Source organism: Ranitomeya imitator, chromosome 1, assembly GCF_032444005.1.
Source record: "Ranitomeya imitator isolate aRanImi1 chromosome 1, aRanImi1.pri, whole genome shotgun sequence".
In the NCBI taxonomy this organism is placed as follows: Eukaryota; Metazoa; Chordata; class Amphibia; order Anura; family Dendrobatidae; genus Ranitomeya; species Ranitomeya imitator.
In genome coordinates, this window is record NC_091282.1 from 244,737,212 (window position 1) to 244,760,026 (window position 22,815).

At 42.8% G+C, this 22,815-nt stretch overlaps 1 protein-coding gene across 2 annotated transcripts in view; it reads left to right on the forward strand.

Annotated features, from left to right (window-relative positions):
• CUX2 (cut like homeobox 2) overlaps positions 1–22,815 on the forward strand; it is a 739,268-nt gene that overhangs the window by 592,549 nt on the left and 123,904 nt on the right. The window contains exon 6 of one of the 2 annotated variants that reach the window (XM_069754866.1): positions 1,084–1,198. In XM_069754866.1, coding sequence (XP_069610967.1) covers positions 1,084–1,198 — 115 coding nt within the window. Of the gene's footprint in view, positions 1–1,083; positions 1,199–4,379; positions 4,474–22,815 lie in introns of those variants that run through there. The other variant, XM_069754872.1, reaches the window with a different exon arrangement.

Sequence of the window (22,815 nt, forward strand, 5' to 3'; positions counted from 1 at the left end):
ATAATGACTTTTGGGTTTTCATTGGCTGTAAGCCATAATCATCAACATTAACAGAAATGAACACTTGAAATAGATCGCTCTGTAATGACTCTATATAATATAGAGATTCACTTTTTGTATTGAAGAACCGAAATAAATTCACTTTTTGATGATATTCTAATTTTGTGAGAAGCACTTGTATCCGTCATGGAGTGGGTGTGAGTGTATGAATGATGCCGTCCCATACATGGAATGTGCCTGCCGTTCTGTACAGCTGGCACCTGTCTCTTACAGCTGAGATTGGAGAAACTTAAAAAATTAAGTGAAAAAAAAAAAAGCTTTGAAAAAAATATTTTAAAAAGTCTAAAAATTAGTTTGACGCCTTTATATTTCCTAAAATTAAAAATGAACATATTCAGTATTGTTATGTGCATACAAGTCCGCTCTATGAAAATACAGAATTATTTAAACCATAAGGTAAAAACTGATAAAAAAAAATTAAAATACTAGAATAGACGTTATATTTTTGTCATTGAACTTATCCCAAAATTGGCATAAGAGGCGCTGTGTCTACCCCAAACCGTACTTTTAAAAACTGTAGCTGGACACACAAAAAACGAGCTCCATTTTTGGAAAAATAAAAAAAGTTATGTTTCTGAGACAATTAGAAAAAAATGAACTATACAAGTTTGGATATAAAAAAAATGAAGACTTTAGAGAAGGAAAAAATGAAACCGCAAAGACGAATATTGTTTGCATCATAAAGGGGTTAAGGTGTCGCCTTGTGATCTGCTGCTCAGGCACAATAGTCAGTGGCCTCAGCACAGTCACTTTATTACAGGCTGATGAATGGCGGCCAGGGGTGAGAGGGCATTGCCCTCCTGTTCATGGAGCCCCTACAGCTGCCAGGCATTCCCGCCACCAGGGGGCGGCTGTGAGGCAGGCTCTGTATAGCGCGGCCAGCCGCTGCCGCTCTCAGTCACGCTGTCACCTCCAGCTGTGGCGGCGCTCTGTGATATTAACCCTCCCGCCGCCAGTCTCCGGCGGGGCCACCGGCTTCGATCACCATAGTCATGCTGCTTCTGTGAATTTTTCCACCCACAGAGAGGAAGGAGGGCACGGCTCCAGCTGGTATCCCGCTGCAGAGGGAGGACGCCTGGCACGGAAAACTCTTCTCTGTGGACACCTTTCAGCAGAAGAACGAAGCAGAGAGCGAAAAGTACGTGAGTAAGCAGCAGCTCCATGTGTGATGCCACCCAGAGGCGGCACAGAGCGGGCACGGCCGGGGCAGGACTGTGGGTGCCGGCTACCTGCTGCTCTCCAGCTAGTGTAGCACTACAACTCTAGCGTGCAGGGCAAGGAGTAAGCATGGTGGGAGTTGTAGCTGCATAGCAGCATTATGGGGCAGTCCCCTGACACATAGCACTGTGGTGACTACTGTGGGTCCTGTCAGGGCTAGTGTGGCTACCATGTCATCCAGGTAATGGGCATACATGTGTAATGCCAGGGCTAGTGTGGCTACCATGTCACTCAGGTAATGGGCATACATGTGTAATGTTAAGGCTAGTGTGGCTACCATGCCATCCAGGTAATGGGCATACATGTGTAATGCCAGGGCTAGTGTGGCTACCATGTTATCCAGGTAATGGGCATACATGTGTAATGTCAGGGCTAGTGTGGCTACCATGTCATTCAGGTAATGGGCATACATGTGTAATGGCAGGGCTAGTGTGGCTACCATGTCATTCAGGTAATGGGCATACATGTGTAATGGCAGGGCTGGCGTGGCTACCATGTCATTCAGGTAATGGGCATCCATGTGTAATGTTAGGGCTAGTGTGGCTACCATGTCATCCAGGTAATGGGCATACATGTGTAATGGCAGGGCTGGCGTGGCTACCATGTCATCCAGGTAATGGGCATACATGTGTAATGTTAGGGCTAGTGTGGCTACCATGTCATCCAGGTAATGGGCATACATGTGTAATGTTAGGGCTAGTGTGGCTACCGTGTCATTCAGGTAATGGGCATACATGTGTAATGGCAGGGCTAGTGTGGCTACCATGTCATTCAGGTAATGGGCATACATGTGTAATGGCAGGGCTGGTGTGGATACCATGTCATTCAGGTAATGGGCATACATGTGTAATGTTAGCGCTAGTGTGGCTACCATGTCATCCAGGTAATAGGCATCCATGTGTAATGTCAGGGCTGGCGTGGCTACCATGTCATTCAGGTAATGGGCATCCATGTGTAATGTCAGGGCTAGTGTGGCTACCATGTCATTCAGGTAATGGGCATACATGTGTAATGTCAGGGCTAGTGTGGCTACCATGTCATTCAGGTAATGGGCATCCATGTGTAATGTCAGGGCTAGTGTGGCTACCATGTCATCCAGGTAATGGGCATACATGTGTAATGTTAGGGCTAGCGTGGCTACCATGTCATCCAGGCAATGTTATCCGAGAAGTATAGTTTCTCCTTGCAGAGATCGACATGCTAAGCATGCTCTCTTCCTCTCTGAAGAGACAATTTGCATAATTAGCATCCAGGTAATGGACATACATGTGTAATGTCAGGGCTAGTGTGGCTACCATGTCATCCAGGTACTGGGCATACATGTGTAATGTCAGGGCTAGTGTGCCTACCATGTTATCCAGGTAATGGACATACATGTGTAATGTCAGGGCTAGTGTGGCTACCATGTTATCCATGTAATGGGCATACATGTGTAATGTCAGGGCTAGTGTGGCTACCATGTTATCCAGGTAATGGGCATACATGTGCAATGTCGGGGCTAGTGTGCCTACCATGTTATCCAGATAATGGGCGTACATGTGTAAGTAATGTCAGGGTTAGTGTGGCTACCATGTCATCCAGGTAATGGGCATACATGTGTAATGGCAGGGCTGGTGTGGATACCATGTCATTCAGGTAATGGGCATACATGTGTAATGGCAGGGCTGGTGTGAATACCATGTCATTCAGGTAATGGGCATCCATGTGTAATGTCAGGGCTAGTGTGGCTACCATGTCATCCAGGTAATGGGCATACATGTGTAATGTTAGGGCTAGCGTGGCTACCATGTCATCCAGGCAATGTTATCCGAGAAGTATCGTTTCTCCTTGCGGAGATCGACATGCTAAGCATGCTCTCTTCCTCTCTGAAGAGACAATTTGCATAATTAGCATCCAGGTAATGGACATACATGTGTAATGTCAGGGCTAGTGTGGCTACCATGTCATCCAGGTACTGGGCATACATGTGTAATGTCAGGGCTAGTGTGCCTACCATGTTATCCAGGTAATGGACGTACATGTGTAAGTAATGTCAGGGTTAGTGTGGCTACCATGTCATTCAGGTAATGGGCATACATGTGTAATGTCAGGGCTAGTGTGGCTACCATGTCATCCAGGTACTGGGCATACATGTGTAATGTCAGGGCTAGTGTGGCTACCATGTTATCCAGGTAATGGGCATACATGTGCAATGTCGGGGCTAGTGTGCCTACCATGTTATCCAGATAATGGGCGTACATGTGTAAGTAATGTCAGGGTTAGTGTGGCTACCATGTCATCCAGGTAATGGGCATACATGTGTAATGTCAGGGCTAGTGTGGCTACCATGTCATCCAGGTACTGGGCATACAGGTGTAATGTCAGGGCTAGTGTGCCTACCATGTTATCCAGGTAATGGGCATACATGTGTAATGTCAGGGCTAGTGTGCCTACCATGTTATCCAGGTAATGGACATACATGTGTAATGTCAGGGCTAGTGTGGCTACCATGTTATCCAGGTAATGGGCATACATGTGTAATGTCAGGGCTAGTGTTCCTACCATGTTATTCAGGTAATGGGCGTACATGTGTAATGTCAGGGCTAGTGTTCCTACCATGTTATCCAGGTAATGGGCGTACATGTGTAAGTAATATCAGGGCTAGTGTGGCTACCATGTCATCCAGGTACTGGGCATACATGTGTAATGTCAGGGTTAGTGTGGCTACCATGTCATCCTGGTAATTGACATACATGTGTAATGTGAGGGCCAGCTTGGCTACCATGTCATCAAGGTATTGGACAATTGATTGCTTCGATCTGTCATATCCGCCCATTAGTGCATACACAATCCATAAACGCCTTTGTATCTCATTCAGACGATTACAGCTTTGAACTCTTGATAAAAGTTCATTATCACGTGTGTTAGACTCTTACACTTATGTGATGTAACCGGAGCTTTAGCCAAGAATTTCTCCTGCTCCCAAGTGATTGAGGATCTTTTTGAGAATCTCATTAAGTGACGAGGACCACCATTCTGGCTGTGGGAATGTGGCCTGCCCTCCGCAGGAAGGTATACAGAGATTTGTAAGGAGCCCAGCAGGAACATGGACCTGTGTTTATGAAGTGCAGGCTCGACATGGCAGAAAAACCTAAGAATGTCTAGTATGTGGTACACTTACTAAGAACGATGAAGCAGGATTACCAGCCAAGTGACGTAAGTGAGCACATTGATTAATGAAAAGCCAAGGGAATTGCAAAAGGACAAATAGCTATTATTGGCTGGTGGACCCCTTGTCGAGAATTAGTCTGTGTTAGTGAAGGTTCGAGTAATATACTGTAAGTAATGATCTGAAGAAAGAAGAAAAGCATTTATTATATTACTGTGTGCCAGTGATGCTGAATCATCTTAAAGGCATCCACTGAAAACAAGTTATCATCTGTCTGCAGGCTAAATGATAACTTGCTGATCGGTGGTCATCCCGCTGCCGAGACCCGCACCGATTGGCAGAACAGCTAACTTTTATTAGAAGGAAATTTTAACTCCTTTAATAAATGAAGCAGCAGGTTAGATGCCCAACCACCACTTTATTCTTTCCCTATGGGACTGCCAGAAAAGCTGAGCACAGCACTTGGCAGCCTTACAGGTAATGATTGAAGCGGTGGTCGAGCATGTACACTGGTTAAAAGTTGCCATTGCACTGGTTGGTGTGGGCCACAGAGGTCCAAGACTCACCGATCAACAAGTTACCAACTAGCCTGAGGATAGGTGACAACTTGTTTTTACTGGACAACCCCTTAAAATATAAGGGATGCAGATTTGGCCAGCGCCGAGATGGTGAAGACCCTGAAGAATCATTGAATATATTGCTTTTTTTTTTTTTTAGTGAGTTGCCGTATATATCACCCATACTTCCCAACTCATTTGTATTTCTTGTGATTGTCCAAAGTGGACCGCAAAGGGGATCATACAAATGTACCCCATAAGGAGGCCTTTTCTGTTATCCAGAAAAGGATTTTAAGGGTATGTTCCCATGTTGGGTATGTTCACATGTTGGGAATGTTCTCATGTTGTATATGTTCCCATATTGGGTATGTTCCCATGTTGGGTATGTTCTCATGTTGGGTATGTTCATATGCTGGGTATGTTCTCATGTTCGGTATGTTCTCATGTTGGGTATGTTCTCATGTTGTGTATTTTGTCATGTTGGATATGTTCCCATGTTGAGTATGTTCCCATGTTGGGTTTGTTCATATGCTGGGTATGTTCATATGCTGGGTATGTTCTCATGTTGGATATGTTCCCAAGTTGAGTATGTTCCCATGTTGGGTATGTTCATATGCTGGGTATGTTCTCATGTTGGGCATGTTCTCATGTTGTGTATTTTCTCATGTTGGATATGTTCCCATGTTTGGTATGTTCTCATGTTGGATATGTTCACATGTTGGGTATGTTCCCATGTTGGGTATGTTCATATGCTGGGTATGTTCTCATGTTGGGTATGTTCCCATGTTCGATATGTTCCCATGTTGGGTACGTTCCCATGTTGGGTATGTTTACCAAAAATGCTGCAATAACGCAGCTAATTGTTATTGAAGTATTTTTGCCCTCTCATTATTTTCTGTGGGACAAAAAGCGCAGCAAAAAGTGACATTTAAAAAAATGCAGCGGTTTTCCAATTCAGTCTGGATTAAACAATAAGTGTGTGCATGAGAATTCTGAAACAGCTTTGCAGGTACTGTAAAAACTAGCTTTAAATATCCATCAAAAACACAACTTTGTTTCAAGTGAATTGAAACCTAATACACTCCATTTACCGCTGCGATTATCCACCTTCAATAAGTGCCGCTGTAACTTGCTTCTCTCTATACTTTGAACATGGTGGTAGTCTTTAATGGGTTTGTCTGATCACCACCTGTAGGACATGTCATCAGTATCGGATCTGTGGGGATTTGACATCCTGCACCCCCATCGATCATTTGTTATTGCTCTGACGCCTTTGAGCAAAACCGCAAAGTGCAGCTCCACTTAGGGTCTGTGCACACGTTGTGGATTTTGCTGCGGATCTACAGCGGATTGGCCGCAGTTTTCCATGAGTTTACAGTACCATGTAAACCTATGAAAAACAAAATCCGCAGTGCACATGCTGCGGAAAAAAACGCGCGGAAACGCTGCATTGTTTATTCCGCAGCATGTCAATTCTTTGTGCGGATTCCGCAGCGGTTTACATCTGCTCCATAATAGGAATCCGCAGATGTAAAACCGCAGGTGAAATCCGCGGAAAAAACGCTGGATAATTCCGCAGTAAATCTGCAGTGCGGATTTCCTGCGGATCTACCAAAATCAGTGCAGAAAAATCTGCACACCTTTCCGCACCGTGTGCACATACCCTTAATGTGTAGTGGCCGCGGCTCGGTACTGTGGAACAGCTCATATTCAAGGAGCAGCTCTGTTCAATGGTTTCCTGTTGCCGCCAGATTAAATGAGGGTGCCTATCGATCTTATATTGATGACGGGATAAACCTTTACTTATAGAGTATATGGAGCTGAACAGATAGATATAATGTTTATGCCAAAGATTCTGCACAACCTCTTATTTATTGCATAATACATTGGGCTTAGGTGTCCAGCAGGTGGTTCTACACCTACGCGCACAAGAAGCTGAGTTTTAGATCAATGGCGAGTTATGGTAAGTCAATCCACACAAAACTTTCTATGAATCTGCTAAGCTCCTGCTCTGAGATCACTCAACACTTCAACATGACAGATCCTCCTTAGTTCTCTTCCATTGTGGCCCAGTAATGTTTCTACTTGCTTACAACAAACATTTTTGGAACATTATTGTGAGTCACCAGTCTATGCCATATATAAAGGATATTATTACAATTGTCCATTGGCATGTATAGCGCAGATCACTTTTATAGAAAGGTTTTTTTTCCTCCTGTGTTCAGGAAGCATTCATGAATTCGGCAACTGCTTTCCTATGGTGATGGAACTATGGAGTATATTATCCCAAATATATTGTCACCTTGTATCTATCAACAAGTCCTGTATCATTGAGCTTGCTTAGACTGAACCGTGTATCTGAGCCATCTTGTGCAGTCACTAGTATGTAATTGTTTCATGATTTAGCACTCTGTACAGTTGGAGTACCGCTGTTTATCGACAGAGCAGCATTAACATGTTTATTGCTTGATACAAATCATATCCAGAGTACTGGCAAAGAACAGGAGTGAGCATTATTTATTTCTTCAAGACAATATCACTTTTTCTCTTCATTGTTTTATAGCATTGGTTAATTGCGGGTCTCATCTGTTTATTAGTCAGGGAACCGTGCTGGCATTTAGCGGCTGAAAGTCTTCCTACATGAGGATCGTTTATTTAGATAAAGCCATTTCATACTAATTTATTGTCTGGGCTTAGTAAAACCTGACTGCTTTATGATTTCTATTGTTCCTGTTTATTCTGTATGAACAGAGCAAAGTGCAAACCAAACTGTTGGAACTAATAAAGCAAACGTATATAATTCTGCCGTACAGTTATATCATAGCAACAAGCTTTGAAGTTTGTAGAGCTGTCACACACTGTTGTTTATTTATTCATTTTATGTAAAAAAAAAAAAAAAAACCCTGATTTATCAAAACTGGTACAACAAAATGATGCAGTGTTACTCCAGTACTTGTTGACGGCGTGGAGTGTAAAGGTACCTTCACACTAAGCGACGCTGCAGCGATACCGACAACGATGTCGATCGCTGCAGTGTCGCTGTTTGGTCGCTGGAGAGCTGTCACACAGACAGTTCTCCAGCGACCAACGATGCCGGTAACCAGGGTAAATATCGGGTTACTAAGCGCAGGGCCACGCTTAGTAACCCGATGTTTACCCTGGTTACCAGCGTAAAAGTTAAAAAAAACAAACACTACATACTTACCTTCGCTGTCTGTCCCCGGCGCTCTGCTTTCCTGCACTGACTGTGAGCACAGCGGCCGGAAAGCAGAGCGGTGACGTCACCGCTGTGCTTTCCGGCTGGCCGGCGCTCACAGCCAGTGCAGAGAAGCACAGCGCCGGGGACAGACAGCGAAGGTAAGTATGTAGTGTTTGTTTTTTTTAACTTTTACGCTGGTAACCAGGGTAAACATCAGGTTACTAAGCGCGGCCCTGCGCTTAGTAACCCGATGTTTACCCTGGTTACCAGTGAAGACATCGCTGAATCGGCATCACACATGCCGATTCAGCGATGTCTGCAGGGAGTCAAGCGACGAAATAAAGTACTGGACTTTCTGCTCCGACCAACGACATCACAGCAGGATCCAGATCGCTGCTGCGTGTCAAACTGAACGATATCGCTAGCCAGGACGCTGCAACGTCACAGATCGCTAGCGATATCGTTCAGTGTGAAGATACCTTAATATGGAGAAACGTTTTCACTGTAATGTTGCCTTAAAGCAAAGTTATCAGGATGATGATGAAGTTATCAGGATGATGACACTAGTGGTATGGTAGTATAGGTCGCAGAACAATCAAAATTGTACCTGTTTGGCATCCGGTGTAGTACTGAGAAATCCAGCTTCAAAGCTCATCAGTAGGATCAGCCCTCCTAACCCGTCTACATGGGCATGTAGGTCGCAGAAAGCTGAATAAAATGATATCTTGATACAGTTGAAACCAGAAGTTTACATACACTATATAAAGAGACACATATGTATGTTTTTCTCAATATCTGACATGACATCAGAATAAACCTTTGCCGTTTTAGGTCAATTAGGATTACCATAATTATTAATATTTGCCAAATGCCAGAATAATGAGAGAGAGAAAATGTTTTAAGGCATTTGTATTACTTACTGCAAAGTCAAAAGTTTACATACACTAAGATTATTATGCTTTTAAACAATTCTGGACTGCCCATATGATGATGTCAGCTTCTGATAGTTTATTTGGCAACATTTGAGTTAATTAGAGACACACCTGTGGATACATATATCATCATCACTGTCCCCAATGGGGCTCACAATCTAATTCCCTATCAGTATGTCTTCGGAGTGTAGGAGGAAACCGGAGAAAACTGACACAAACACAGGAAGAACATACAAACTCCTTGCAGAAGTTGTCCTTGGTGGGATTTTAACCCCTTCCCGACCCATGACGCCACGTAGGCGTCATGAAAGTCGGTGCCAATCCGACCCATGACGCCTATGTGGCGTCATGGAAAGATCGCGTCCCTGCAGATCGGGTGAAAGGGTTAACTCCCATTTCACCCGATCTGCAGGGACAGGGGGAGTGGTAGTTTAGCCCAGGGGGGGTGGCTTCACCCCCCCGTGGCTACGATCGCTCTGATTGGCTGTTGAAAGTGAAACTGCCAATTAGAGCGATTTGTAATATTTCACCTATTAAAACTGGTGAAATATTACAATCCAGCCATGGCCGATGCTGCAATATCATCGGCCATGGCTGGAAACACTAATGTGCCCCCACCCCACCCCACCGATCGCCCCCCCAGCCCTCCGATCTGTCCGGTACACTGCTTCGGCTCCCCTCCGTCCTGTGCTCCGCTCCCCCCGTGCTCTTGTCCACTCCCCCCGTGCTCCAATCACCCCCCGTGCTCCAATCACCCCCCCTGCACTCCGATCCACCCCCCGTGCTCCGTTCCACACCCCCCCCGTGCTCCGTTCCACCCCCCCGTGCTCCGTTCCACCCCCCCGTGCTCCGATCCACCCCCATGCTCCGATCCCCCCCCCTGTGCTCCCCCCCCACCCCATCATACTTACCGATCCTGCCGGGGTCCGTCCGTCTTCTCCCTGGGCGCCGCCATCTTCCAAAATGGCGGGCGCATGCGCAGTGCGCCCGCCGAATCTGCCGGCCGGCCGAATCTGCCGGCCGGCAGATTCATTCCAAAGTGCATTTTGATCACTGAGATATAATCTATCACAGTGATCAAAATAAAAAAAATAATAAATGACCCCCCCCCTTTGTCACCCCCATAGGTAGGGACAATAAAAAAATAAAGAATTTTTTTTTCCACTAATGTTAGAATAGGGTTAGGGCTAGGGTTGGGGTTAGGGCTAGGGTTAGGGCTAGGGTTAGGGCTAGGGTTAGGGTTTCGGTATGTGCACACGTATTCTGGTCCTCTGCGGATTTTTCCGCTGCGGATTTGATAAATCCGCAGTGCTAAACCGCTGCAGATTTATGGCGGATTTACCGCGGTTTTTCTGCACATTTCACTGCGGTTTTACAACTGCGATTTTCTATTGGAGCAGTTGTGAAACCGCTGCGGAATCCGCACAAAGAAGTGACATTCTGCGGAATGTAAACCGCTGCGTTTCCGTGCAGTTTTTCTGCAGCATGTGTACAGCGATTTTTGTTTCCCATAGGTTTACATTGAACTGTAAACTCATGGGAAACTTCTGCGGATCCGCAGCGTTTTCCGTAGTGTGTGCACATACCTTTAGAATTAGGTTATGTGCACACGGTGCGGATTTGGCTGCGGATCCGCAGCGGATTGGCCGCTGCGGATTCGCAGCAGTGTTCCATCAGGTTTACAGTACCATGTAAACATATGGAAAACCAAATCCGCTGTGCCCATGGTGCGGAAAATACCGCGCGGAAACGCTGCGTTGTATTTTCCGCAGCATGTCAATTCTTTGTGCGGATTCTGCAGCGTTTTACACCTGTTCCTCAATAGGAATCCGCAGGTGAAATCCGCACAAAAAACGCTGGAAATCCGCGGTAAATCCGCAGGTAAAACGCAGTGCCTTTTACCCACGGATTTTTCAAAAATGATGCTGAAAAATCTCACACGAATCCGCAACGTGGGCACATAGCCTTAGGGTTAGGGTTGGAATTAGGGTTGTGGTTAGGGTTGTGATTAGGGTTATGGCTACAGTTGGGATTAGGGTTAGGGGTGTGGGGGGGTTAGTGTTGGAGGTAGAATTGAGGGGTTTCCACTGTTTAGGCACATCAGGGGTCTCCAAACGCAACATGGCGCCACCATTGATTCCAGACAATCTTGTATTCAAAAAGTCAAATGGTGCTCCCTCAATTCTGAGCCCCGACGTGTGCCCAAACAGTGGTTTACCCCCACATATGGGGTACCAGCATACTCAGGATAAACTGCGCAACAATTACTGGGGTCCAATTTCTCCTGTTACCCTTGTGAAAATAAAAAAATGCTTGCTAAAACATCATTTTTGAGGAAAGAAAAATGATTTTTTATTTTCACGGCTCTGCGTTGTAAACGTGAAGCACTTGGGGGTTCAAAGTGCTCACCAAATATCTAGATAAGTTCCTTGGGGGGTCTAGTTTCTAAAATGGGGTCACTTGTGGGGGGTTTCTACTGTTTAGGCACACCAGGGGCTCTGCAAACGCAACGTGACGCCCGCAGACCATTCCATCAAAGTCTGCATTTCAAAAGTCACTACTTCCCTTCTGAGCCCCGACGTGTGCCCAAACAGTGGTTTACCCCCATACATGGGGTATCAGCGTACTCAGGAGAAACTGGACAACAACTATTGGGGTCCAATTTCTCCTGTAACCCTTGGGAAAATAAAAAATTCTGGGCTAAATAATTATTTTTGAGGAAAGAAAACGTATTTATTATTTTCACGGCTCTGCATTATAAACTTCTATGAAGCACTTGGGGGTTCAAAGTGCTCACCACACATCTAGATAAGTTCCTTTCGGGGTCTAGTTTCCAAAATGGGGTCACTTGTGGGGGGTTTCTACTGTTTAGCCACATCAGGGGCTCTGCAAACGCAACGTGACACCCGCAGAGCATTCCATCAAAGTCTGCATTTCAAAACGTCACTACTTCACTTCCGAGCCCCGGCATGTGCCCAAACAGTGGTTTACCCCCACATATGGGGTATCAGCGTACTCAGGAGAAACTGGACAACAACTTTTGAGGTAAAATTTCTCCTGTTACCCTTGGGAAAATAAAAAATTGCAGGCTAAAAGATCATTTTTGAGAAAATATATATTTTTTTTTTCATGGCTCTGCGTTATAAACTTCTGTGAAGCACTTGGGGGTTCAAAGTCCTCACCACACATCTAGATTAGTTCCTTTGGGGGTCTAGTTTCCAAAATGGGGTCATTTGTGGGGGATCTCCAATGTTTAGGCACACACGGGCTCTCCAAACGTGACATGGTGTCCGCTAATGATTGGAGCTAATTTTCCATTTAAAAAGCCAAATGGCGTGCCTTCCCTTCCGAGCCCTGCCGTGCGCCCAAACAGTGGTTTACTCCCACATATGGGGTATCAGCGTGCTCAGGACAAACTGGACAACAAAATTTGGGGTCCAATTTCTCCTATTACCCTTGGCAAAATAGGAAATTCCAGGCTAAAAAATCATTTTTAAGGAAAGAAAAATTATTTTTTATTTTCATGGCTCTGCGTTATAAACTTCTGTGAAGCACCTGGGGGTTTAAAGTGCTCAATATGCATCTAGATAAGTTCCTTGGGGGGTCTAGTTTCCAAAATGGGGTCACTTGTGGGGGAGCTCCAATGTTTAGGCACACAGGGGCTCTCCAAACACGACATGGTGTCCACTAACAATTGGAGCTAATTTTCCATTCAAAAAGTCAAATGGCGCGCCTTCCCTTCCGAGCCCTGCCGTGTGCCCAAACAGTGGTTTACCCCCACATATGAGGTATCGGCGTACTCGGGAAAAATTGACCAACAAATTTTATGATCCATTTTATCCTATTGCCCATGTGAAAATGAAAAAATTGAGGCAAAAAGAATTTTTTGTGAAAAAAAAGTACTTTTTCATTGTTACGGATCAATTTGTGAAGCACCTGGGGGTTTAAAGTGCTCACTAGGCATCTAGATAAGTTCCTTGGGGGGTCTAGTTTCCAAAATGGGGTCACTTGTGGGGGAGCGCCAATGTTTAGGCACACAGGGGCCCTCCAAACGCGACATGGTGTCCGCTAACGATGGAGATAATTTTTCATTCAAAAAGTCAAATGGCGCTCCTTCCCTTCCGAGCCTTACCATGTGCCCAAACAGTGGTTTACCCCCTCATGTGAGGTATCGGTGTACTCAGGAGAAATTGCCAAACAAATTTTAGGATCCATTTTATCCTGTTGCCCATGTGAAAATGAAAAAATTGAGGCTAAAAGAATTTTTTTGTGAAAAAAAAGTACTTTTTCATTGTTACGGATCAATTTGTGAAGCACCTGGGGGTTCAAAGTGCTCACTATGCATCTAGATAAGTTCCTTGGGGCGTCTAGTTTCCAAAATGGGGTCACTTGTGGGGGAGCTCTAATTTTTAGGCACACAGGGGCTCTCCAAACGTGACATGGTGTCCGCTAAAGAGTGGAGCCAATTTTTCATTCAAAAAGTCAAATGGCGCTCCTTCCCTTCCAAGCCCTGCCGTGCGCCCAAACAGTGGTTTACCCCCACATATGAAGTATCAGTGTACTCAGGACAAATTGGACAACAACTTTTGTGGTTCAGTTTCTCCTTTTACCATTGGGAAAATAAAAAAATTGTTGCTAAAAGATAATTTTTGTGACTAAAAAGTTAAATGTTCATTTTTTCCTTCCATGTTGCTTCTGCTGCTGTGAAGCACCTGAAGGGTTAATAAACTTCTGGAATGTGGTTTTGTGCACCTTGAGGGGTGCATTTTTTAGAATGGTGTCACTTTTGGGTATTTTCAGCCATATAGACCCCTCAAACCGACTTCAAATGTGAGGTGGTCCCTAAAAAAATGGTTTTGTAAATTTCGTTGTAAAAATGAGAAATCGCTGGTCAAATTTTAACATTTATAACTTCCTAGCAAAAAAAAAATTTTGTTTCCAAAATTGTGCTGATGTAAAGTATACATGTGGGAAATGTTATTCATTAACTATTTTGTGTCACATAACTCTCTGGTTTAACAGAATAAAAATTCAAAATGTGAAAATTGCGAAATTTTCAAAATTTTTGCCAAATTTCCGTTTTTATCACAAATAAACGCAGAATTTATTGACCTAAATTTACCACTAACATGAAGCCCAATATGTCACGAAAGAACAATTTCAGAACCGCTAGGATCCGTTGAAGCGTTCCTGAGTTATTACCTCATAAAGGGACACTGGTCAGAATTGCAAAAAACGGCAAGGTCTTTAAGGTCAAAATAGGCTGGGTCATGAAGGGGTTAACCCAGGACCACAGCGCTGCAAAGCAACAGTGCTAACCACTGCGCCACTGTGCTGCCCAGACACATTAAAAGTGCTCCAGGGCACTGGGCCATTACCAGATTGCCAGATTTTAGCATTGTCAGTCACTAATATTAGTTGACCGCGAGAGCTTGCCATAATTGTACCATTCCATTATAGTTGCTAAAAAAATTATTTTCTTTCATTAAAAAAAACCTTCTGTCTGCTGGCCCTGAACATAATTTTGTTTTCCTGTGATTTCTGTATCTAAACTTTAGTATCTCTATGGCCCAGATTTCTCTAAGCATTTACTTCAGAAAACGGCCCCAGAAAAAAAATTTGAATAGTCGCAATTTTTTTTGCCTCAATATGGAGTTGAACCAGCTCCATGAAAATGGCTGGGAGGAACCATGACCGGGTAAATAAATCATTACAAAAAAAAGCAACAGCGTGGGTTCCCTTGTATTTATGATAACCAGCCAGGCAAAACTCACAGCTGGGGGCTGCAACCCTCAGCTGTCAGCTTCAGCAAGGCTGTTTATCTAGAGTATAGGGGTCCCCACTCCAATTTTTTTAATTATTTAAATAAATAATAAGTAATTAAAAAAACAGCATGGGGTCCCCCCCATTTTTAACAACCAACCAAGCTAAAGCAGACAGCTTGGGGCTGGTATTCTCAGGCTGAGATAGGCCTCCCAGCCTAAAAATAGCAGCCCACAGCTGCCCGCTTTGATTGGCTTTTCAATCTTGGCCTATAGCGGTGGCAACTGTGGTTCATAAATGTGGGGTTGACACCTTTCAATTGACCGGTGACATCAAGCTCACAGCTTGGTAATTGAGGGGCATCTATAAGACACCTCTCCATTACTAAGTCTATAGTTGTATTGTAAATAAACACTATTTGCTATGGCATTGTCATGCCGTTAACGGCGATAAAGGGGCAGGACGGCGTACTGGGACCCGCACCTGTCCCTGCCACTATAATGGGGCCCTGACTTTCCCTTATCTCAGGGGTACCTATAATGGTTAGGAGGCCTGAGCCGCCAGCGTATCCCTGTCTCCTGTGCAGGCCCTATCAGTGGCCCCCTCTCCCCCCCAAGGGAGGTGGACTGCACCAGTGTATAAATACGACAATTAAACAGGGTATGCAGACAAGGTAACTAAAATCTCAAACTCACCAAATGCTCACACAACCACAGAGGAAACACAGAGAAGGGAAGAGAAGGAAAAAACTAGGAAGGAAAACAGGTTTAACATGCAGACACCAATCTCTGTAAATAAACCTCCAAGCTCCTAATACCACGCTCCTTCCCACTTCAAGCCAGGCAGCAGAACTGATCACTGACAACAGTTGTAATCAAAGCTGAGTCTATATAGGAGCGGAGATTACAAAAACCAAATCAGCTCAGAGACCCAGCTCTCAGTAACTTCAGTAACAAGGTTTAACTCCTGCCCTGCTGGCACAAGACAGCCAGGTCAGAATTCAGGAGAAGAGCTTCTGTTCATCGTGTGTGAACGAGGCCCAGAGCGCTGCGGTTCTCTGTGACCTCTCTGTCGCGGTAGCCCCGTGACAGGCATGGCATGGCAAGGATTCCCCAATAGCGATAATCTAGATCCACAACACCCTGTATCCATGCATAGCACATGATTATATGTCCAATAGTCATGTCCGTTTATACCTTATTTACCACCTATATTTTCACTGTTTACATTTGAAATTATATATTGATTTAAATAAGTATAGGTAGCCGTGTTTTCAGATATTTATTCTTAACATCGATATTAGTATAACCCAACAGTGAGACAATTTGTTTGTATTTTTAGCAACAAATATATATTTTTTTCTAATCTTGGGTCTGATATCTGGCTGTTTTCTTAAGGTACCGTAATTTCAGTGATATTTAAATTCCTGTTAAAAAATTATTTTTTAGTGCTTTTCATGTTTATTATGCCATTCTGCATTTTTACATTTTCCTTTTAATGTATGGTTACTTTACGTGTAAGAAAAGCTATATTTGCTCATTGGGTTTTGCCGTTACATATTTGCTGGATGTTTGGTCCTCCCTCTGTTTGGTTTGAGGCACTCTTAACACTATGTATATGGTTTTATATTTATCTTAATAAAGTACTCATTTTAACCATATTTGTTTATGCTTAGCACCTCTTGATCTATATACGATTAATTGTCATGTGATCTATGTGGTTTTAAATTATATGAAGTATTGTCCCCCTGGTCAGTAAGGGGTTGTGTGTTTATCAAATATTCCTCTCCTGTCTACCGTTCTGACCTACGCTTGAATCCATGTCTGGGGATACATAGTTTTTTAACTGTTCGGCCGAACCCGCCAGACGCAAACATCCAAGGGTCCGCCCATTTCTAGTTATTACTCATATAAACACTTGACAGCTTATTCTCAAAAGTCAACTGAAATAAAATGTTCATTTTAACCACTTCCGAACAAATGATGTACTGTTATGCCATATTCCCAACCCTCATGTGTGGAGCAGGCTCAGGAGCTGAGTCTGCATCATACCCGGCAGTTTCTGGCTGTGATACACACCTGATATCTTCCAGTAACAATTGGCTGGAGCATGCGCCTATCGCAGCTCTTTAACCAGTTAAATACCACTAAAAATCAATGAAAGAGGCATTTAAATAGTACGATCACCAGTGCATGCATGCATCAACTCCCAAAGCGATTGCGGGGGTCCAGTGGGTTGTTATGGCAACAGGGGGCCTGCTGAAAGGCCAAATGTTTGCCATTTTTGCCCTTCTGTGAAGCCCAAACTGTTTGGTGGTTTTTGGTAGGAAAAATTCATTGTGTCTATATACTGCAATTCAGCTGTATAGAACAAGAACATGGAAGTCCCCTAAGGAGACTAAAAATAAAGTAAAACAAAAAGTTTTTACAATTTGCAAAGAAAAAAAAAGATTTTGAATCACTATGCTTTCCCCCTATTAAAATGAAAAAAAAAAAATATATATATAGATGGTATCTCTGTGTCCGAAAATTTTCGATTTATAAAAATATAATGAATGCCAGAAATTTAATTGTTAAATTGTTTTGTTTGATCACCGCAACACAGTCAAAACATGCAAGAAAAAAGTCCTCACCCAGCTTCTTTGATGGAAAGATGAAAATGTTACAGGTCTCGGAAAATGACGACATAAACAATTTTTTATTTTTTTTTTATTTTTTTTTACAAATTTCCACATTATTTTCCATGACTTGATTAAAAAAAACTGCTATACGAGTCTGGTGTTGCCATAATCATACTGGCCTGGATAATCACATCTGGGCTCAACTGTATATATATATACGTACGAATATATTCCCAGACAAGCAGATGTGTGTATACATATATATATATATATATATATATATATAGTATATACTGTATGTATCTTTTGTCCGGGAATATATTGGTTTATATTAAACTAATACAATTCTAAATCCATGTTGACATTAAACTAATGAAGTTGACATTAGCCTTCATAATAATTTTCATTCAGTACTGGCAGCCGTTAGCTATGTAAATTTAGGATTAGGCATCATGAGCCAACAGGTGAATGTCTCAGAGCACTTGTTGTTATGAACTCACCTAACCCTGCTGTAATTTCCATTCTTCTCGTCAGGTGTCACTGCTATGAGAGATGCTGGACGATACACACGCAATGTGGCTCAATTACTGACCGTAAGGCCACGTTCCCACTGCAGTATTTGGTCAGTATTTTACATCAGTATTTGTAAGCCAAAACCAGGAGTGGAACAAATAGAGGAAAAGTATAATAGAAACATATGCACCACTTCTGTATTTATCACCCACTCCTGGTTTTGGCTTACAAATACTGATGAGAAATACTATCCAAATACTCAACATGTGAACATGGCCTAAATGTGACCAATCATTAGGGGAGATGGTCAGCAGACCATTAGTAGGCCAGTTCAGTGGCCACTCGGAAATTTGGTACCCTAGTTAACTAAACTTAGTTTGCCACTTTGACGACTGTTGTATTTATATACAACACTGGTGCACATATTGGATAGTCAGTGTTTTACCCAGCTTTTCCCTTCTGGATTAACCTTTGGTTTGACCTTGTACTGTGTGACTACATAGTTACACAGTTAGCATGGTTGACAAATGATATACCATAAGTCTATCAAGATTAACAGAGGGGCGGGAGAGGCCATAAATGATGAGAAGGCAAATATGGAAACAGTTTATACATTTTTGCCCACTATTGATCTGGAGAGGAAGACAAAAAGAAAAAAAAAAGCATAATGCATGAAGCAATCTGCCTCCTGATCTCAAGTGTCAATCAGACTAGATCACCATTTCGAATAAGAATCCTATACACCTACATAAGTATTTGTTATTTTAGTCTAAAAATCATCTTAGACTTTTTTGTCTAGTCCCACTGTGAGCAGCACCTGAGGTAGGGTGCTCCACAGATTAGTAGTCATGTAAAGAAGCCACTAGTCTCCACTGGAGAGTAAACCTTTTTTCTCTACATGGAGGGTGTGCCCCCTTGTCTTTTGAGGGGGTTTTACATAAAACTACTTTTGACTATAACTTTTGTATGGTCATTTATGTACTTTGACAAGTTGATCATGTCCACCCTTAAATGTCTCATCTCAAGACTAATAAGTAACTATTTTAATGTTTCCTCGTGACTAAGATCGCTCCAGCCTCTTAGGCCGGCGTCACACACAGCGTAAAACAATACGGTCCGTATATTACGGCCGTAATACGCTGAAAAGTCCCGAAAAAAGTGGTCCGTAGCTCCTCCGTAGGCAGGGTGTGTCAGCGTTTTTTGCGCATGGCATCCTCCGTATGTAATCCGTATGGCATCCGTACTGCGTGGTTTTCTCGCAGGCTAGCAAAACCAACATACCACTATAGAAGTGATCCATGTGTCCCAAAAAGAAAAGAAAATATATATATACTGTCTATATATATATATATATATATATATATATATATATATGTCAGTAGACACATATATTAGAGAGAAAAGCCGGTAATTCAGTGCGGTGTACAGTAAAATCACACTGACAGCTTACAGTAGAATAGGTAGAATAAATGTGTACACATAGAATAGGTATATATATATATATATGTCAGTGAGACACATATATGTATATATATTAATATTTATTCCAGCGCTAGACAGCTTGAAAGCCGGTAATTCAATTACCGGCTTTTTCCTTCTCCTTCCTAAAACCCGACATGATTTGAGACATGGTTTACATACAGTAAACCATGTCTTCTCTCCATTTTTTTTGCAGATTCCACACTACTAATGTCAGTAGAGTGTATCTGCAAAATTTGGCCGTTCTAGCTCTTAAAATAAAGGGTTAAATGGCGGAAAAAATTGGCGTGGGCTCCCGCGCAATTTTCTCCGCCAGAGTAGTAAAGCCAGTGACTGAGGGCAGATATTAATAGCCTGGAGAGGGTCCATGGTTATTGGCCCCCCCCTGGCTAAAAATATCTGCCCCCAGCCACCCCAGAAAAGGCACATCTGGAAGATGCGCCTATTCTGGCACTTGGCCACTCTCTTCCCATTCCCGTGTAGCGGTGGGATATGGGGTAATGAAGGGTTAATGCCACCTTGCATTAAGCCTGGGAGCTTTCTAGGTAATTTCCCACGATCTATGAACAGCCAGCAGAGGGCGCCTCACCGCAAATGAAGCTAAATATAGATCATTGATCTATTTTTAGCCTCATTCCCTGGGGTTTTGCAGCGAGGAGCAGCCTGCATTAGCACAGCTCCTTGCTGCAAAATGTTTTAACCCCTTCAGAAGGATTTACATCGTTGGACGTTACAGATCTGCGGAGGGTAAGTATATTGTTGGTTTATTATGTTTTTTTACTCACAGAACGAGGGTCTTCAGTGACTGGATTGGGCGTAGAATAAAATACTGCAACAACCATTGTTTTTATTTCATTAAAATAATTTTAAATAATGTGTTTGTGTTTTATTTAACCCTTCACTACAATTGGATTAATAATGGATAGGTGTCATAATTGACGCCTCTCCATTATTAATTAGGCTTAATGTCACCTTACAATAGCAAGGTGGCATTAACCCTTCATTACCCCATATCCCACCGCTACACGGGAATGGGAAGAGAGTGGCCAAGTGCCAGAATAGGCGCATCTTCCAGATGTGCCTTTTCTGGGGTGGCTGGGGGCAGATATTTTTAGCCAGGGGGGGGCCAATAACCATGGACCCTCTCCAGGCTATTAATATCTGCCCTCAGTCACTGGCTTTACTACTCTGGCGGAGAAAATTGCGCGGGAGCCCACGCCAATTTTTTCCGCCATTTAACCCTTTATTTTAAGAGCTAGAACGGCCAAATTTTGCAGATACACACTACTGACATTAGTAGTGTGGAATCTGCAAAAAAAATGGAGAGAAGACATGGTTTACTGTATGTAAACCATGTCTCAAATCATGTCGGGTTTTAGGAAGGAGAAGGAAAAAGCCAGTAATTGAATTACCGGCTTTCAAGCTGTCTAGCGCTGGAATAAATATTAATATATATACATATATGTGTCTCACTGACATATATATATATATATATATACCTATTCTATGTGTACACATTTATTCTACCTATTCTACTGTAAGCTGTCAGTGTGATTTTACTGTACACCGCACTGAATTACCGGCTTTTCTCTCTAACAGCGCTGCGTATTTCTCGCAAGTCACACTGCTTGTCCGTGTGTAATCCGTATTTTTCACGCTTCCATAGACTTTCATTGGCGTATTTCTTGCGCAGTACGGTGACAAACGCAGCATGCTGCGATTTTGTACGGCCGTAGAAAGCCGTATAATACTGATCAGTAAAATACGGCAAATAGGAGCAGGGGCATAGAGAATAATTGTGCCGTATTTTTTGCGAGTTTTACGGACGTAGATTCTGCGCTCTTACGTCCGTAAAACTCGCATGTGTGACGGCGGCCTTATACTTTTTGTTGCTGTTCTTTGCACCTTTTCTACCTGCAGGGCATACTTTCTATTAACTAGTTCCCATAACAACTGCATATTCCACAGGAGGTCGCACTAACTCTTTGTAAAGTGATTATATTACACCTCAAATAAGTCAATGCCTCCTTTAATCAGGGCTGTGGAGTCGGTAAGCCACAGTTGCGACTCCGACTCCTGGATTTTGTCAGGTTCCGGCTCCGACTCGGGCTCCGACTCCAACTTCGGCTCCTTCATAAATGGCCAATTCGTAACAATAAATTTACTGTTGTCAAATATTAACAACTTGCTTATTCAGTTTCTCACCATCATATAAGTAATCAGACCACTTAGAGCAAAAACTATATTTATTAGAATACAATTAGAACATAGCAAATAACTTTTATAAACTTTTCTAAACTCTTGTAAGTAAATATGCAATAAACACTGTTATGCAGTTAATAAGAAGAAATCTATAAATTTGTCCTCAGAAAAAGTATTGCCTCTGTCAGATCCTCCTTCATGGATGCCCTCAAATCTGATCTAGTTATTTGAGAGCAGAGAACAACCTCTCTACACTAACTTGGGTTGGTGGCAAAGCAGTAACCACTCGGGCAGCATCTCTGACAATGTCAGGATACAGAGGAATCGCTTGTTGCACTGTTATTTTTGATGAACGGTCAAATTTCTCAATTTAATTTAGTGCACATGAAAAATTCTGCTGAAATGTACTGGCTGTGTTCTTATCTGCTTATCACTGTTGTTCATAGTTTGATAGAACATATATATTTGAGTAACATTTATAAAATGCATATGAAAGTTCAATTATAAAATATTAATACATTTTTTTAACGCTGGAGGTACATTTCTACCGACTCCGACTCCAACCAAAACTAACTCTGACTCCGACTCCACAGCCCTGCCTTTAATACATGAAAATATCCTGCTGATCTTTGAAGAAACTGATTAACTTTACATGTTATTATTATTATTATTATACAATTTTATAGCGCCATTTATACCGTGGCGCTTTACATGTGAATACGGGGCAAATATAGACAAATACATTAAACATGAGCAGATAACAAGGCACACGGGTACATAAGGAGAGAGGACCCTTCCCGCTAGGGCTCACAGTCTGCAGGGGATGGGTGATGAAACACTAACAGATGTTATTATTTAGTCTGAGATCTTCAAGTATACCCCTTCTATACAAGTGACTTTCCTAGTTTTATTCCTCCTAGAATGTAGGATTCCTGTATATTATTAGTGCCCAGATGCATAACTTTACATGTCTCCACATCGAATGTCATCTGTAGTGTGTATGCTCAAACACTCAGTTTGTCTAAGTCAACTTGTATCTTATGGACGTCGTCAATAGACTGCACTGTACCACGTGGTGTCTTCTGCAAAAATGGAAACAGTGCAATTTATCATGAGTGCTTTTA